Source organism: Lagenorhynchus albirostris, chromosome 6 (assembly GCF_949774975.1).
Source record: "Lagenorhynchus albirostris chromosome 6, mLagAlb1.1, whole genome shotgun sequence".
Taxonomy (NCBI): Eukaryota; Metazoa; Chordata; class Mammalia; order Artiodactyla; family Delphinidae; genus Lagenorhynchus; species Lagenorhynchus albirostris.
This window is the reverse complement of record NC_083100.1, coordinates 80,450,483-80,470,337: the sequence shown is the minus strand read 5'-3', so window position 1 is coordinate 80,470,337 and position 19,855 is coordinate 80,450,483. Positions and strand designations below refer to the sequence as shown.

Below are 19,855 nucleotides of genomic sequence, written 5' to 3'. Positions count from 1 at the left end.
TGTGATCATTTGAAAAACAGGCAGTTAATTTTAAAAATACAGAAAAATCCATTTCAATTAATTCATTTGGTAGAAGTTACTTGTTCTCCTGAGATTTATCTATATTCCTAATGACAAAAGACAAATCAAAGATGAGTCTAAGTTTAAAATGCTGTAAAAACAACTCTGTCCCACATGAGACATTTCTGTAAACTACTGCAGTTTCCATCTATTGCTAAATTTGGAGAAATATGACTTAGCAGCTGAAGCATAGTTTTGTCTGAGAATAAACTACATTTATCTGTCTCAACCCAGGAGTTAAGAATTATTTTTCACTATGTATAAAGTTGAGATTCATATTCTTTTATATGTAAAGTTTTAGTATTATCCTTATTCTTCTTTTCCTGTACATACATTATTTCAAAGTAATACTCAGATGGCACCAGGACATCTAACAAGTAATATAGTAAAAAGAAAATTAAAAAAAAGTTAAATCTACACTGAATCCAGATTTCTCAACTGCATTTATTAAAAAAAAAACCAAAAACGAAAAAACAAACTTTAAGAAGATTAATATTGTAGTTTCTTAGGAATCTTTAAGAATTATATTTTAAAAATACTGCAATGAAAAAACACGTCATAACCAAATGTATGATTTATTTTTGGAGAAAAATAATTAAAACTGAGGTTTTTCCAATTAAGGGGAGAAATAACAATATGAGATCATACCCTGGTTACATGTTAGTTATCACATTCTATACAATGTGGATGTGCTCAAGATGTATTTCATGATATTATGAATGAACATTTGAAATTTAAAAATCACAAACCGCTTGCCAATATTGTAAATTCATAAATGTTGAAATAAATACCTACAAGGAATTAAATTTTGAAAACTGAAGCCTTTGACAGTGTATAGATCATCCCAAATGTTACAAATAGCAGAGCAAATAAGTTGACATTACTGCTAGTTTCCACTTAATTTCTTCATAATATGGCTCTCTGGTGTTGCATTAGTGAAGATACTTCCTACAACCACATGGGTACCCCAGAGACTGTGACGAATCACTTTACAGCAACCAAGATCATCAACAGAGAATCCTAAATGTCGATAGCGTTCATCTGTCTCAAAAAGAGTGTTGTTTGTATATGGTCCAAAAAACTGGAGGAAATAAAACAAGTCATATTTTCATTAGCTAGAAAGATAATGAAGTAATAATTTTTATGCAAATACGAACACATATCTATATAAATACTCTGAATATTTAAAAAATCAAATAAGAAATAAAAAGGTCACATGGAACACCTAACTGTCCTAATACCTCCTCTCCCCTCAATACCTGTGCATTCTGGAAATGAGAAATGAATGATCTAGCAGACTGCATATTACCTAGAACCAAATGCATAATATTATATGACCTTTAGAGATGAAATAAGAATTAGGCAATCATCTATGGTTCACTTTTGCAATTTTTAAGATAAGAAAACTATCAGAGTAAGTTTTTCATTTCTAGTACTCACTAAATCTTGACTTTGAAAAGAAACAGTATATATTCCTATTTTAAGATTGAAAAAATTACTATTTGTAGTTAAAAGATATACACAGAATTTAAAATATGACCACAATAGTGGTTCAGTTATTTTCTTTAAAGTATAGCTTTACAAATGTTAATTTCCAAAAAGTTACTTTTCTAAATATTTCTTTACCATCCATATTCTTAATTCTAAAAATAAGTGTGTGTTTCTTCCTTAAGGAAACTATTGGATACTAAGTTTTAACTAATGAACAGTAAACACACTAATTCAATGTAATTCAAACAATATCTATTAATGAGGATGGAAAATAAATTTTAAAATTATTTTTAATGAAAAAAATTTAAAGTGATGGAGAAGCTTAACTATGAGTGCCAGAGGTCCCTCAAAGTTGTGAATTCAACAGACTCTTGGTACCTATTGTGAATTCAACAGACTCTTGGTACCTATTTTTATACCTCTTTGCATAAAATTGTGAGGTTTTCAAAGTCTTAAATGGTCTACTTTTACCAAGGTTATAATTATAAACAATTTTATAATAAAAATAATTCCTACTTCAAATTATATAATGTGGCTTTCAAAATGTATTTAATTACTCACTGCCAAACCAGATGATGGGTCAATAAAGTCAGCCCAATAGCCTTCAGCTCGAAGGGCGTAGCAAATTTCTTTAGCACCGCTGATGAACTGCATAGAAAAAGGCACAAATAATATGCTCAAAGCAGCAGCACAGAGTGTTTTATTTCTCAATAAATTTTTAAGATAAATATTTTTTGCTTCAGATAGAGAATACAATAAGATTAATAAACAATTAAAACTAGTGATAAATTAAGACTGTAAAGTCCTAAGATTATTTTCACCAGTCCAAAAGATTAATGGTTCATATAATATTTTCATTTCTTTTAAAAAGTCTAAATTGTATATTTTTTTCTTCTAAATTATTTCCTATTTTAGGAACTATTTCTAATCACTTCTGTGCTATTAACTCCCAAATTTGTCATGGATTATAACCTACAGTTGCTATTTTGTATCATTACAGAGGTATTAGAAATAAGGTAAGAAAGGGAAAACAAAATATTCATAATGAAAAGATATGGACCATTCATTAATTTGAATGAAAGTTGGTTAAAAACATGTATTTGTTTGTGTGTCCTTCAAAAACACATCTACCCACTCACATAGTCATGAAATATTTCTGAAAAGGCACATAAAAATAATAAGATAAATGGATAGATTGGGTACAGGGCTGGACCACATACTTCCTTTTCACTATACACCTCTCTATCTTTTGTATTATGTATAAACATTACAGACCACGTGCATGTATTAAAATCTTGGTCTTACCATCCTAATTCCTACAATGTCTTTATTAGCTTTATCAGAAGTCTAAGCAGTGAAAAAGACTGGAAGCAAATATTAGAATCAGATTAGAATGTTAAAAAAAAAAAAAAAGACAGACCATAAGTGTTTAAAGACAAGGGCACAGTTTCACTCACAGCTATAACAAAGTAACAGTTATCAAACTTGCCACTTGCTGAAAAATATAAAACTGACCAAAATATATGAGGCAACTGTTTTTAGACACTGAACAATAGGCAGACAAAACAGCAGCGGAGAGGGGAAACAAATAAGGTGATCCCCATATATGCTCCAGGCTTCTGTCCGGGGACACTCTCTTGTTGCAGGGCAAAGAAGTGGAGCCCAAGCAAAGTGATAGTGTCACTGAGCTGAGGGGGTAGAAAGCAAGAGTTCTGAACTGTTGAAGCATCTGGAATTTCTGGTGTAGGGTAATGGAGCAGAGGGAGATGCACAAATGGGCTTCCCATGTGGTCCGCGGAGCAATTTACCCTGGTTCAGTAGCCAAGGGTTGAGCTGCGCAGATACAAGGTGAGATTCCTCAAGGTCCAGCAGAGAGTGCCAGCTGCGGGGCTGAGAGCTGAATGGTGATATCAGGGGTCACGCACTACAGGGTAACGTGAATTTCTGGTCCACCTAGAGTGATGAGACCTCACTGAGCATCTCTGGCACTAACCTGAGATGCTCAGAAGTCCAAGCCTTGATAGCCCGAGGGCCAAACCTGGCTGGCTGCCTGCCTGTTTGTGTAAATACAGTTTTGCCGGAACGTAGCCATGCCTGTTCATTTATATATGGTCTGTGGTTGCTTTAACAATACATGGTAGAATTGAGTAGTTGAGAACCTATCACCTACAAAACCTAAAAATTTACCATCTGGCTCTTTACAGAAAAAGTTTGCTGATCCCTGCTATAGAGATATACAACTTTAACCTATTTTCTCCAAATACAGGCATATCTCATTTTTTTGGGCTTCACTTTATTGCACTTCGCAGGTAAGTTTTTTACAAATTGAAGGTTTGTGGCAACCCTGTGTCCAGAAAGCCTATTGGCAACATTTTTCCAATAGCATTTGCTCACGTCACGTGTCTGTTTGGCATTTCGGTAATTCTCTCAATATTTCAAACTTTTTCATCTATTATTATATTTGTTATGATGATCTGTAGTCTGTGATCTTTATTGATGTTTTACTACTATGACTCACTGAAGGTTCAGATGATGGTTAGCATTTTTTAGCAATAAAGTATTTTTAAATTACGGTATGTACTTTTTTTTAGACATAATGCTTTTGCACACTTAGACTACAGTACAGTATAAACATAACTTTTATATGCACTGGGAAACCAAAAAATCTGTGTGACTCACTTTATTGCGATATTTGCTTTATTATGGTGGCCTGGAACCTAACCTGCAATACTTCCAAGGCATGCCTGTACTTTCTTGTAAACTAATGAAAAACATTTAGATAATACTGTACTCTATAGGTTATTTTCATACTTAATATTTACACTTACTGCTGTATTTCATTAATTCTCATAATTCTTAAAAATAGGAAAACTGAGTATGGTTTAGGAAAGTCATTAGAATTATGTATCAATTTAATAAAAGATGTACCATACACAAAAACTACAAGGTGAACAAAACGATGCATTTAAATGTTTGCAAAGGTTAACTAAAAGAATCCCAAATGATCACAAAAAGAACCAGTTTAAGTATTTTTCTTAAAGATTTCTGCTTGGGACTTGCCTGGCGGCGCAGTGGTTAAGAATCCATCTGCTAGTACAGGGAACATGGGTTCGATCCCTGGTCTGGGAAGATCCCACATGTGGACCAACTAAGCCTGTGTGTCACAACTACTGAGCCTGCACTGAGAGCCCGCGAGCTACAACTACTGAAGCCAGCACACCTAGAGCCCGTGCTCTGCAACAAGAGAAGCCACCGCAATGAGAAGCCTGCGCACCGCAACAAAGAGTAGCCCCCGCTCGCCACAACTAGGGAAAGCCCGTGTGCAGCAACGGGGACGCAACGTAGCCAAAAATAAATAAATTAATTAAAAAAAAAAAAAGATTTCTGCTCATCAATAGCAAACACTGACAGCTGCTGGTAAAAAACAAATAAAGTAAACCACAACATATAATATCTACTTGGACAGTAAGCTATGTGTGGTTCTAAAATAACCACTAACATGTCTAAAATAAAAAATGTTTTTTCATAAAAAAATAAAATAGCTTTAGTCATTATAAAGTTTAAAATGCACATGATAAAGCGTGTTGCCATTTCAAAGGCTGGAAATTTTTTTTTTTAATTTATTTTATTTTTTGGCTGCATTGGGTCTTTGTTGCTGACTTACATCTATACGGGAGTCAGTATCAAATGAGGCTCAGAATCTTGACTGGTTCAAAAAGTAGGACTTACTAATACAATGCACATATCAGAGCAAACTCTCTAGTGTCTAAATGGTAGTATACATTTACTAATCATTGTCAATATATAAATAGAAAATGTTTATTGAGTTATTATGTATTTAAATTTCACTTCTCCAAATTCAGATCTTTTAAAGATCAGAGAGAATGCCTTATGCCTCTCTGTAATTTCTTTGTTAGCTGGCATATATAACTTGCTCATGATTATTAATTACTACATGGAATTTATTAGTAAAGTTATATGTGGGACATTTAAGTATGAAGTCATTACCATAAAATACTCTATTGAGTATGTAAATAATATTTTTATAAATGAAGAGAACCATATATCCAACCCTACAGAAAATATAAAATAATTCCAAATATTATCCTGTATGTAAATTAATTAAGAGAATTTTTTCAACTATAGTTAGCTAAGGTGTCCAAGTGAGCTAATCCCAACATGTCATACAGGCAAAGGAATATTCCTTTCTATCTTGTAGAGAAAGAAATTGATATAACTGAACATCAAGCTCTTAGATAAATAATTATATAATTTTTAAATATAAGACTTTAAGTTACTACTTCTCATTTCTCAGGTTGGTAAAAATGAAAAGTAATGCTAATATCCAGGGTAAAGGTGAGAGCATATATACTAGGACAGTCTTTTTGGCGGGCAAATTGGCAGTATCTTTCAAAACTTAAAATGAATATACCCTCCGATTTCCCTATTTAGGAATATGTAAGTATGTACAAAAAATATATGTACAAATATATTCACTGCCTGTAATAGCCTAAGTTTGATTTTCAACTTATAAATGACTAAAAATTTTTTTAAATAATTTAAAAAATTTACGGTTTGCCCATGCAATGTAATATTACACAGATTTTTACAAAGAATGAAATAAAATCTATGCGTAATGTTATGGAAAGGTGTCAAAACATATCTTCTAAGTTAAAAGCAAAGGATGAGAAAAAAATGTGGGTATATACATTATATTATTATGTACTGTACACTGTTATTGTTTACCCCTTTAAGAAGGCTGAGGTATTTTCACTTTTTACTTGACATGCTTGAGAGAGAGAGAGAGAGAAAGAGACATGGAGGGGGAGAGAGGATCAGAGAGAAGGAGAGAGAGATGGGTATGAAGAGTTAATTTTACATTTTTGTTGTTTACTATATTCCCAAATTTCCTAAAACATAAATTTAAAAAAAACTGAGGAAGTACTGGACAGAATCTAAGTTTTTCAAAGACACTAAAAAAAAAAATTGTGGTATTTTTATTCTCAGAAAACATGTAAGTTTTTTAGTACTGGAATACATTAGCAGAGAATTAGTAAAGGCTAGAAAAAATAGCCATCATTTTAAAACACTGGTTCATTGGTATTTAAATAAGATCATAAAATTGAATTGTCAGCAGCTGAAAGAATTACCTTTTCTAAGAGCATTTCTCTTTCAGTTTCTACCTCCTCACTCCAAACAGTCATATCATTCTTAGTTTTCTGTGTTACAGTCAGAATCATTAGTTTGTTGGTGGCTACTTCTGGAAACAGTGATTCAAAATCTGTAAGTGAAATAAGAATAAAACTCCAGAAAAAAATAAATTTTTTAAAAAAAGAAACAGTTCATAAAATACTTTAGAAAAATGATGATTAAGTTAAATTATTATCGTACCAAGTTAGGTTTATAAATGCATATTAGTTTTGAAAAGGATGAAATGAATTTAGTTTTGGTTTACTTCTGCTCTTTTTGGATGAACGAAAATATATTGCCAACAATTCTGAAGAGTAAGTTGGGTTACATGTTCTTGGTCTTGTAATTTAAAAAAAAGTTTATTATTAAGATTTTTCTCAGTAGTACTAATGTATTAGCTCATGGAAATTATGGCTGTAATAATCACCCAGGAGTGGGATGACTTTAGGAAAAGATTTAGGAAAAAAGTTATTAAAAATTCTACTATTCCTATCTAATGGCAGCATGAGGTCAGATGTCAGGGGACACTTGAAAGCCTTATCTTGGCCAGGCAATCATCATTTCCAGCTAGACATATTAAAATACTAAGTTATAAAGCATTACGATTCCTATGGAGTACATTATTCAACACATTAAAAAATTAGTGACATTATCTAACACACACTAGTGTAAATATGAATAAAGCACAACATACCTCTTCGCAGCAATTCCGGACATGTTTGGATTGCACACTCTACTTTGGCACTTTCAAAGTAAGTTTCCGCACTGTTAATTTCTTGCTCAACAGGTACATCATTACCCTAAGGCGGAATAAGAAATATAAGTAAACAAAATCTGGAGTTCAAATAAAATATCTTGCCTGTTATAAACCTGTTTTCCCTAGAAAGTTTTTTCAGTAATCCTAACCTAGCTGGTGATGGGGTAATAGGCAGTGTTTTCTTACATACTCAAACTTTTCTCTATGATGAATGTAATATTTGAAAATTTAAAAAAAATGTTTAATTAAAAAAAGGAACATATAAATACCCTGATATTCTAAGACTTAACATGAATAGACGTTGGCTAAAAAACTAACTAAAATGCGCCATGATTGTGTCTTACAATGTTACCTCTTCTGATATTCTGTTATATCTAATTATCCTTCCTTTTGTTGTATAATCTGTAAAATGAGGATAAGAACACTAACTTACAAAGCAACATGATTAAACATACAGCTTCTCCGACAGGAAGTGCTTAGAGGCTTTTATTCAACAGAAATTTACAGGGTGCCTATTATACACTAGACATTATAAACAGGAACAGGCACTACAATGGTAAAAAATCCAGTCTTCACTCTTAGGTATATAAGAGTTAGTAGAAGAAAAATGCATGAACAAATAAATGCAATCCATATCAGAAATGCTATATAGTTATAACGGAAGTCTTCTGGAGGTATAGATGGGGAAGAAACTTGCTTTGCTGGCAGAAATCAGGAAAAGGTTGAAATCACATTTGAGTTACATATTAATTAACATGTGTGTCTGACAGATAAAGAATAGACAGACTATAGATTAAGAATTCAGGAGGAAAAAAACAGTCCAGCAAGAGATAATAACGTGCAAAGGCATACAATGGTCAAAGGGAATGGTGTAATTTTAAAAAAATGAAAATATGCTGTGATTGGAGAACAGAAGGAGTAGGAAGTAGTGGGAAGTAAGGTGAGAAAGATAAGGGATCAAAATTGTGGAAAGCCATTTATGCCACATTATGAAATTTTGAAAAAGCAATGAGGAATATCAACAGGCGATATAAAAAGCTAATGACAGTATTACTGTAGAGGATGTATGGCAACGAGGAAGAGCAGGTGACAGACCAGTAACAGCCAACAATTACTGATCACTTAGTGTAATAAGTATTTTACATACATTTTCACATTTAATCCTCATAGCAACTTTGTAGGCCAGGGATTATTATTATCCTCATTTTACATATAAAGAAACAGAGGCTCAGAAAGGTGAAGTAACTTTCTCAAGGTCACAAAATTAAGTAAATGGCTGAGTTAATCTTTGAATACAGATTTATCCTATCTCCACAGTCCATCATACTATAATGCCTATAAAAATTGAGGTAAGATAAGGAGGCGCTGAACTTTGGCAGTATTAGTGAGAATTGAAGGTACACAAATTATTTAAGAGCTACTTTCAGAGATAGAAGCAATGTAATTCTGTCACTATTTACAGGGGTATGATGAAAAGAGGAGTCAAGGTTGGCACTATAATTTTTATTTTTGGGACAGTGGGAGGATGACTAAGTCACTTATACTACTGACAACATGGGAATAAGGACAAGTTTTGAGAGAAAAAGGACTAATTCAGTACTAGACGTGTAAAATCTTGGGACTTCTGAGACATCCAGATAAAGATGTTTGGCAGGCAGATAGTAATATAGAACCAGAAATGTCAGAAACAGAAATAAGAAGCTAGGAAATATGAATACACAGCCTGTGGAGAAAGCCAAGGACTTAAGTGTCCGGGGAGCAAGTCAAATGAGAAAATGAAGATCAGAGACATTTGGGAAATATCATGTAACTGGTAGACAGAGGAGGAGTCAAAAAGACTGAGAAGGAATATCTGAGATAAAAAGTCAGGGGAGGTCAACTGTGTCCCAGTGTTAGGTTATCTGATATCACCCATAATTTGAGGGGTTGCTGCTTTTAATAATATGGCTTTGATCAAAATCTCAACCTGAAGCTATATAGAACTATGAAAAATGATAAGGATCGGGGTTTGAAAGAAACTCTGAAATGCATGTAACTTTCCATTTGAGTGAGCAATGAGCAATACTAGTTTTAAAATGCATTTAAAAATTCATATGCGATACCAGTTTAAAAAACTCATTAAAAAAACCCCTCAGGAATTGTTTTTACAAAAGCTATTTAAAAATCCTCCTCTTCAGTCTACTGTATCCAGAGTTTCAGAGATCTCAAAATTTTCTTTTTAAATGGCTAGAGGAATATAAAACTAGTCGGAATTTGGTCCATATATAAATTACAATTACCATTAATAAAAGTGAAAAACAGGGAATATAAATTTCCAGTTATAGAATTAAGTTATTTATATTTGAAATAAACATTTAGTAAAAAAATATATTTTTGAAGAATTATTTAATTACCTAAAAGAGACTGCAATGTAGTTAGGTGAAAAAAATTATATAGCAAACGCTAGGTACAGGACAATGCCAAGCTTTTAAAAGCTATATATGTTGTTTCTGTTTATACTGGACTTAAATAGATATTTTTTTTACTTTTTCAATGAAAGTAATATGTTCAGTTATCAGAAATTAATATAGCATTAATAATTAGAAAAACAGAATGACCTTAACAACTTACCTGAAATTCATTCACATATTGTGCCATAACAAACTCATGTCTTTCGCTCGATAAAGGTTCTGCTAGAACATCAGGTAAAGTTTTATGAACCTGGCTTTTCTTCTGTGATGTGGTCCCATTGAGGTGACAATCAAAACCTATGTTCCCAGGAAGCTGGAATCTCTGATCCTGAGGTCCAAATGGTCCCATAGTTTCATCGGGCCAAACTGTTCGAGAGCCTAAAGAGGAACGACAAAATTAATCATTTTCTCCTTACTAGTTAAGTACATTGGTAGACTGAAAGAATGTTCTTCTTCCAATTAGGTATTTTTTTTTAGCTAACCAATAGTTGTTTGAAGTTTGCTTTCCTGTGTAAATATAAATTAGTTTGTTTCATGTTATTCCAAAAGACTAATCAAAGCAACCAGCTGTCAGCTCATAGGTAATTCCATTACTAGGGAAAGAATTCAATAAAGTACTGTAAATGTAATTCTTTTTTTTTTTTGGCCATGCTGTGCGGCTTGTGGGATCTCAGTTCTCTGACAAGGGACTGAACCTGGGCCATGGCAGTGAAAGCCCGGAATCCTAACCACTAGGATTACCAGGGAACTCCCACACTATGTAATTCTTGACAGTCATTAAAAAGAATATGGTAAATCTTTACTGATAGTGAATGAAGTCCAGTACATATTACATTAAAAGAAAAAGCTAAGTCAAAGAACAGCATATATGACATTTATTTTTCATCCTTATATTTGTGTTTTTAAATACAGTAAAAAAAACATCTGTAAGGAAAGACATCAGACTTAATGGTGGCTACCCTTGGGGAGGGGCATTCAACTGCTGTTACCTGGTGGCACAAAACATTAATGGACTGGAAAAAAATCTTGTACGAACCAACGTGACATAATGCCCTGTTTACCAGCTACATGAGTTAATATGGATTTAATACTTACAGAAGAATAGACCACATTTTTATTCCTGTAAAACTTAAAAAAATCCTGACATGTGAAAAATTCAAAAAGATCCAGAAAAGAATAAATTAGAAAATCAAATGAAGAAATACTCAGAGTAGGAATTTTGTTTAGAGAAAGGAAGGGACAACTGCTGCAGACTTTAGCTGGCAATAAAAATATTTATAAATTTATAAAACTTATAAAACATTTATAAAAAAAAATTATAAAAAAAATTTATAAACTCTGCCAGAACTGAGTGACTAAAAACGACCATGTCAATATGGCTGCCCCCATATCGCTCTTCCATACCTATGACAGACATCACCCATCAACTGCAGAACATTTCCCAGCTGAACACAGACACTGTCACATGATTCTCAACCTAAACACTCTAGCCCAGTATGTCTCAAACTTTTAATTATTTAAGAATCATCTAAGATCTTCTCAAAATGCAGATTCTGATTTACTAGGTCTGCAGTGGGGCTAAAAATTCTTCGTTTCTAAACAGTCCCAGATGATGCTGATGCTATGCCATGCTATGCTATGCTGGTCTGCAGATCACACTGAGTAACAAGGCTCTCGACAGCCACTAATGATTGACTGGAGTCAGTTCACAAACTTAAACTTACCAGCTATTTTGAAGAACATGGGTTCTACAGATTATTCAGATCTGTTTCTTTAAATAAATATCCCATATTAACAGTGAATTTGAGCATATTTTCAAATGTTTACCAGTCATTTAGGTTTTCTCCTACAGAAATAGCCTGTTCAAATCCATTTTTGAAATTTTTTGTTTGGTTTTCTACTGGGTTTTCTTTCTCCTATTGATCTACAAAAATTCTTTATATAGTTGTCCCTAGTTATTCACAGGGGACTGCTCCCTGGACCCCCACAGATACCAAAATCTGCATATGCTCAAGTCCCTTATATAAAAGGGCATAATCTCTACTGACCTTTGAACAACTGAGGGGTTAGCTGTTCAAACCCTGCATGCAGTCAAAAATCTGAGTATAATTTATAGGCAGTTCTCTGTATAGTCGGTTCCACATCCTCAGATTCAATGAACCGAGAATTGTACCGTACTTATTTAGTTTTGAAAAAAATCTGCATATAAAGTGGACCTGAGCAGCTCAAAACCATGTTGTCCAAGAGTCAACTGCACGCACATATACTGTAACCTTCGTACATCACATCCTCCTGTATACTTTAAATCATCTCTAGATTACCTATAATATCAAAAACAATGTAAATGATATGGTGTGTGGCAAATTAAAGTTTTGCTTTTTGGAACTTTCTGGAATTTTTTTCCTCAAATATTTTTAATCCTTGGTTGGTTGAATGTGAGGATGAAGAACCCATGGATAAGGAGGGTTGGCTGTATATTCACAATGCAAACCCTTTACATATTCTGAGTGACAAATCTTTCATTTATGATAGATGTATATTTAGCCTTCAGATTATGAAAATTGAGGAGTAATCAGAGATGGAGTTAGAAAACTGGACCAAGAAAACCAGGGGAGGCTTTGCATGCCCAAGTGAACTTATATTACACTGTAAGTAATGTGTTGCATGAAAAAGGATTCCATGGGCAATTCCTTTAGAATACATCAGGTAAAGTTTCTAAGAGCGCTCCCTGAATATTTTAGTGTGTATTATAAACCTCTACGATAGGACTATGGTATAAAGCATTTCTCCAAGTTAACTAATCACAGAGCTTAAAAAAATTTTTTTTCATCCTTGAACAATGATTCATAGCTTGGGAATAGTTTAGGAACTGCTACTGAAAGCAGTGGGAGATAATCGAGGCTTATGAAGGAAGTGACATGATTTAAAGTATTTTAGAATGATTGATAGTGGTGCACAAGATGGATAAGAAAAAGCAGACTTTGATTTAATAACACTCAAAGTGACAGCTACATTTAAGAAATTCAGCAAAGAATCAAGAAGTAGTAACATAGTTTAATAGGATCAAAAGAAGATTTGTTTCAGGGAGGACTGTGTGCTCAAAGATCATTAGAAAAACACTAAAGTTCAAGAAAATAAGTTTTAGAAACCAATATTCAATCTTCTTTTAAAAAATATTGTAACTTTCTGGTATAAATATTTAGGCAAGAGCTCTGATTTTATTTTCAATGGGATAAACTCAACTTCAGAAAATCAGTAAAATCTCAAGAAGAAATACAGTAAGTCCCCTACACACGCATGAGTTCCATTCCGAGAGTGTGTTCATAAGTCCAATAAAGTTAGCCTAGGTACTCAACTAACATAATCGGCTAGCATATAGTACTGTACTGTAATAGGTTTATAATACTTTTCACACAAGTAATACATAGAAAACAAACACAAAAAATAAAGACCTTTAAATCTTACAGTAGAGTACCTTGAAAAGTACAGTAGTCCAGTACAACAGCTGGTGTACAGGGCTGGCATTGGGTGAACAGGCAAGAAGAGTTACTGACTGGAGGAGGGAGAGGAGATGGGAGATGACAGAGCGGAAGGATCATCAGCAAGGAGATGGAGGGCAAACTGCAATTTCACTGATGCCTGACGTGGATGGCACAGGCTCTGCTTCCTTGCTGGACTCAATTCTATCTACCCTCTTGAAAAAACAATCCAGTGATGTCTGGGTAGTAGGTCTTTTTTTCTCATCATAGATGACATGGTAGCAGTGGATTGCATTCTGAATGGCTGCTGCAATCTCTGTGTACTGTTCTACATTTTGGTCCTGTGCCTCAAAAACTAACAGTGCCTCCTCAAATAAAGAAAAACCCCTTGCATCATGAATCTCTTTGGTTCTTCAGTTACTTCTTCTTCCTCTTGTCTCTTTTCGTCCTCTCTTGCCCTCCAACTCCATCAGGTCTTCATTAGTAAGCTCCTCATGGTGCACAGCAAGGATTTCAATGAAGTTGTCCTCTTGCAGATCTAGCTCCAGCTTCTCGCTGAGGGTCACTAAGTTGCTGAAGACCTCTTTGGACTCCTCATCCACCTTTCAAATCCACGAAAATTGTGAACAAACTGCAGGCAAAGGTTCTTCCAAACCCCATTCATGGGGACGGCCGTAACCTCATGCCAAGCAAAGTCAATGTTTTTTATGGCCTCGTGGATGTTACAGTCCTTCCAAATTGTCACAAGGTTGTTCCTGATTCGTCACTTGCCTTTACTGCCTGATGAAAACTGTGATGTAAATAATATTTCTTGAAAGTTGCTATAACTCCCTGGTTCATAGGTTGGATGAGAGATGTAGTATTCGGTGGCAGATGCACTACTTTGATGTTGGGATGAAAGTCGTCCATGAATGGGGGGGGGGGCCCAGAGCACTGCTGAGCAGCAAAAGAATGTAGAATGGGATGTCCTTCTCCAAGCAATACTTCTCTACCTCTGGGATAAAGTGGTGGAAAAACCAGTCCTGGAAAATGGCCTGTGTGACCCGGGTTTTGGGGTTACTCTCCCACACAACAGGAAGAGAGCCCTTGGCTATGTTTTTAAGGGCTCCTGGGTTCCCTGAGTGATGAACTAAGAGAGCCTTCAGCTTCATATCGCTGGAAAGAAGCATTGCCACCAAACAACAGAGGTAGCCTATCCTTCGCTGCTTTACAGCCTGGCATCAACTTTTCCCCCTTACTGATGTAACTTTTCCTCTGGCATCCTCTTCCAGTACAGTCCTGTCTCATCCACATCAAAAACCTGCTCAGGTGAATACGTACCTTCATCAATAATTTCTCGAAGCATTTCAGGAAATTCCCGGTCAGCTACCATATCTGCACTTGCTGCCTTGACACTTACTTTTACATTGTGAAGGTTGGCTCTAGCCTTGAACCGATGAAACCAGCCATGGTTGGCATTAAAAGATGTGCCCTCTGATTCTTTGCAGTGTTTCAAGTCTTCATAAAGGCTTTTAGCTTTCTCTTGAATCAGCATTAAGCTGAGTGGGACTTGACGCTGATGCTGACCCTGCACCCACATACTGAGAAGTTTCTCCAACTCCTTCATCACTTTTCCACGCTTCTTCGATATTACTGTCAACATCATCGGCACAGCAGACTTCATGTGTTCCATGACCTTGTCCTTGTTCTTTAGAATCATGCTGATGGTTGAACGATGCATGTTATAAGAATGAGCAACGTCTACCTTCTTTTCGCCTCATTCCACTCTCTCAATTATTTTCACTTTTGTTTCCATTGTTATTGCTTGGCGCTTCTTAGCAATACCAGCTATACGCTGCTTTTACGCTTGCTTCCGGACATCCTGGGCTTGAAATAAAGATACTGTACTCTATACAGTACCATAAAGTACACAAAAGCACAACCACTTGTAGAGAATGCACACACGTGACAATGTACACCAGACACGTGAACTAACTTGCGTGACTGGTCACGCGAACTCGTGTTCACATCTCTGAAAGTTCACAACTTGAAGGTTTGTATGTAGGGGACTTACTGTATTACAGGAAACACAACTCAGAAGGTTATGAAACAATTATAAGTAAAGCAATAATAACTTTTACATACAGATATCTGGAGGTGCAGTGGCCACATGAGACTCATCAGAACCTGAAGATCCTGCAGTTGAAAAGGCTCTGGGATTGACAACCCTTTTAACTAAAGAGCAAAATCCTGGGAGATAGGAAACCAGTCTGGCTCTGTTACAGAGCACCTAAGAAGGACACAAAAATCAGAATTATTCTGGATATAAATGCTATACTAACACAGACAATCTCTGGCAAATCCTCACATTGCAATATATCTTTTAAAACCAATGTTTATTCTACTATTATTGAGCAGCTACCATAGGATAAGCATCATGTACATTTATAATTTTAGAAATAAATACAAATATTTAAAAAACAAGTAATAAGTTACTTTGGGTAAAAATATATGGCTTTCCCAAGGCCAGAATTAAGAGTGCCATACAGAAAGAATGGGAACCTCTAAAAGTTGCCCTATTTAGTGATGACACTAAAAAGGTAACACAACTGATAAGATTCTATTCTCAAAATAAAGAGCTTTCAAAACCTCTCCTAGAAACAAAACCTATTTACTTTCTAACTCTTCTCTTCTTTTACTGCTGTAAATTGTACTAATTATCTACCATACCATCTTTCCTCTTTCTTTAATGGCAATGTCCACTTTCCTCCGTTTTAGCACACAACTTTGTGATACATTTTCTGCTCTTATGTTCATTCCCTAGACTCTGAGGTCAGTTACAATGGATGAATGTGTAAACATCTTTCACGTATAAACTTTAATCAAAATACTTAAGTCAGAATAATCTAATGCAGGGGTTGGCAAACTATAGCTGAATATAGCCTTCTGTCTGTTTTGGTGAATAAAGTTTTATTGCCATACCCATTTATGTATGGTCTGTGGCTGCTTTCATGTCATAATGGCAGAGTTAAGTAGCTTCACAGAGACTCTACGGCCTACAAAGCCTAAAATATTTGCTATCTGGCTCTTTATATTAAAAAAAGAAATCGCTGACTCTTAGATTAGTGGAAAACATGTAAGAACAAATACCATATCATCTGTGAAATGCTATCAAAAGATCTGAATAATTAAGAGACCCTTGAGGACATAGGCAAAAAGTTTCATGGAGGATATATTTAGTTGTGAAGAAATAGAAATTTGCTGGGGAAAGGGCATTTCAATGAGTGACTATCAGGAACAAAGGGATGGAGTCATAAAGGATGTACTCAGAAGAGTGACAAGTTCACTGAAGGTGGATATAAGGTAGTGCAGTAAAAAACAAGCTTGAAAGTTAACTTGTGGGCAACTTTAAAAGGCTTTATACTTGACACAGAGAGGAAAGGGCCTGTTATATCAAGATAATAAATCAGAATTTTAACCTGTAGGCAGGGAGGAAAAAAGTAAACTGATAAAAATAAAGGATGTTTTAAGGAATGTACCACTAAGGGCAGTGTAGAGAATGGAGTGGGATTAGAGAGCTGGTATGAAGAATAGTTACCAGGATGTTGAAATAGTCTAGATACTGTAGAATCACTCTTTTTCCCTTTCACATAGTATTCTGAAATCCAGCCCTGTGTTCCTTCTGACTTTCTCATCCTAAGTACAAGAATACATCCTAACTGGTCGTTCTACTTCTCTGACATAATTTCTTACTCATTTTATCCCTCCTTCTCTTACTCCACTCTTTAGTCACATAAAAATATCTACCCAAGTCTTCCCATATTTCTCTGCCTTCTTTATTCTGCCACAAGATTTCTTCTGCTAAAACGTCCTTTTCCCTCTCCTCCTAGGCCTGACAAATTCCAACTCTTTCTACAAGATCTGGATAGACAGAACCTCCTTTATATGTCTTCAAAATGCAAGACCTGTCTCCAGAGCATTCTGCCCACCTGAAAATTTAAGCATCTTCCCTTGGGTGTGCACCCAACCTGCTCAGAGACAAAAATGGTAATTCTCAGTGGTACAAGAAATTTGAATTGTATATCAACATTGAGCAATTGTGATATTTCACACAAAAGATCCAGACTTTCAGCTGTTCTTACAAACTCCAAAGATCTGGCAGTGCTGGATTCACATTCCCAAATGACATTAGTTGGCAACACATCACTGTAGCTAAGGAAAGGCTGCTCCCTTTATATCAGAAATGAGTATTTCAGTTTGTACAAGTCCCCACCAAGGCTTCTTAATTGACCTGTTCAGCCTCTGAAGCATAGACATACCTGACCCATGCTATGTATGCAAACTAAATTGTTGAAGACATACATATCTATCTTCATGTTTCATTAGTAACATCCATTCAGCACTTAAAATGCACATAAACGAACACAAATTTTTAAACATATATTTGAATATTGTTTTATGTAAACTTCTAACAATAAAAGTATCCTTCAAAATACCTACTGGATTAATTTATTCATTCAAATCAAAATAAAGCCAGGTCAAATATTAGCATACTACTCTAACTGGTATCTTTCCTTTGAGAGTAGCACATGCTTCTTTTACAACATTCCCTTCCTATGATTATGGCTAGGTATAAATTCACCTTAACACACGGGATACACTAGTGGTCTACTTTTACGACTTGGCCTTATAGTCTTACCATTAGGCTATTACTTAATATATCATATTTGACTACAGGAATACTCTCCTGGCTAACTGTTGCCATATTAGTCTTCCTAACACACAGCTCTAATTAAATCACCAAAATTTAAAGAATAAAGTCCAAATTACTGGGTTTGGCATTCAAGACTCTCTATTACATGATTCCAAATCCACAATCCAACCTTCTCACTTATCTCTTTCACACATTTTACATTCAGGAAGACAGAACTGACTTCCTGATTTTTGAAAGGGGGGGTGTCTTTGAATATACCTCCTGCTCTGCCCAACCAAACCTCAGATTATCTAATCCCACCCATCTTTCAAACCTCAAATGCTTCTCTGATTAAGTGAACACAAACCCCTACTTTTCCCTCTCCACAAAGCTCTGAATCTGCACTGTACCTTTGTGTAGGTTTTAAAATTAGTTTCTACTCTTATTGTAATTGTTTTAAAATATGTCTTGTGTTCCCTATGGCAGGATGCGTTTGAGTACTCGCTGTACTGTTACAGTGAATAAATCTCTATGGCCTGTGAGAATAATATCTCTTGCGCCCATTTTGTAGTATTTGGAAGGTGACTTCCTATACTGAAACTGCTACAAAACCTTCAGTTTACCTAACCAAAGAAACAGAAAACGGCTTAAAAATAATTCTAAATATTTACTGAAATAATGTCTTTTAAAACTACTGAAAGGGTGCTGGCACTGAATTTATTTCTAAAAACGAATTTATAGAAATAAATAGACGTGTATTGAGAAATATGTTGCGTTCAAACTACCCGCAAAGCATATCAACCTAATTCACACCCCTTGCTTCCCTTGCCATTTCCGGTACACTAATCACGAGAAACATTATGCCATCAATGCCATTATCATTAAACCCGTCCTTCCTAACGAGTTCCCAAACTATTTTATTACTATACTGCTTCTTAAGAGGCTAATTTACTCACATTGGCCATTTCTGGCGGGAAGGGCAGGCGAAAAATATCTTCCCTTTTGTAAAGTTATTCCTGGGAAAGGACAAAACAAACAGGCCGGTGACGGATTAAGCTCTAACAACAGATCACTGGGGTAACGTCCACCACCGCCTATTGTGTGTCCCTCCACCGAGACAGGACCAAAGTCCAAGCTCTCCCCGAACCCCAAAATTCGCCCCCCGCCCCCACAGGGCACAGCTCGCTGCCCACAGGAGGGCGTGAGGCGCTCAGCCCGCCCGGTTCGAGTCCGCGAATGGGACTCGACTCCGACTAGATTGGGGTGGCCAATGAGGAGCTCCACCGGGATGGAGTCCTGAGGCTCGAAGTAGATATTTTAACACCGGTCAGGGCTGCCCGACGACAGAAGCAAAGGTGCCAGCAGAGATGAAGGATGAGCAAGCGAAAAGGATCCTAAAGACAGAGTGCCAGGACGACTGGCGACAGCGATAGGGACCCTGTGGGAATAGAGGAAACACCGAGAGCTGCAGCCCGAAGATGGGCGAATTTGGATGGGGCTAACGCGGGCGGAAACCATACGTACCAGTCTACGCCGCCGCCTCCAAGTTTTTGAGACCCGGACTCTTCCCGTCTTCAAAATGGCGGCGCGACGGCAGAGCGGGTAGCGCCGAAGCTGGCAGTGCCCAGACTGAAGGAGTTGCTCCTGAGCACATCGATGAGAAGGATCGTCGAGCCGATGATGCGCACGCGCATAGGAGGCCCACGTAGAGCCGCCCTTCCATTGGATAGTCCCCCGCCGCGACGTGGGCGGAGAT

General features: G+C 35.9%; 1 protein-coding gene across 1 annotated transcript; it reads right to left on the bottom strand.

The window, feature by feature from the left end:
- Positions 1-616: 616 nt before the first annotated feature.
- MMADHC (metabolism of cobalamin associated D) lies at positions 617-19,719 on the bottom strand. Its single transcript, XM_060151502.1, has 8 exons — positions 19,624-19,719; positions 19,056-19,115; positions 15,552-15,696; positions 10,109-10,326; positions 7,436-7,541; positions 6,702-6,832; positions 2,113-2,199; positions 617-1,141 (listed from the first exon to the last, which is right to left on the bottom strand). Exons 2-8 carry the CDS (start codon positions 19,062-19,064, stop codon positions 947-949), a joined length of 891 nt encoding a protein of 296 aa, XP_060007485.1. The 5' UTR covers positions 19,065-19,115; positions 19,624-19,719; the 3' UTR covers positions 617-946.
- Between the last annotated feature and the right edge of the window lie 136 nt (positions 19,720-19,855).

Coding starts and splice junctions, on each gene's coding strand:
- MMADHC (XM_060151502.1), bottom strand. Junction 7,542..10,108: donor AATATGTGAATGAATTTCAG/GTAAGTTGTTAA, acceptor ATTCCGCCTTAG/GGTAATGATGTACCTGTTGA. Junction 6,833..7,435: donor TCCGGAATTGCTGCGAAGAG/GTATGTTGTGCT, acceptor TTTCACTTACAG/ATTTTGAATCACTGTTTCCA.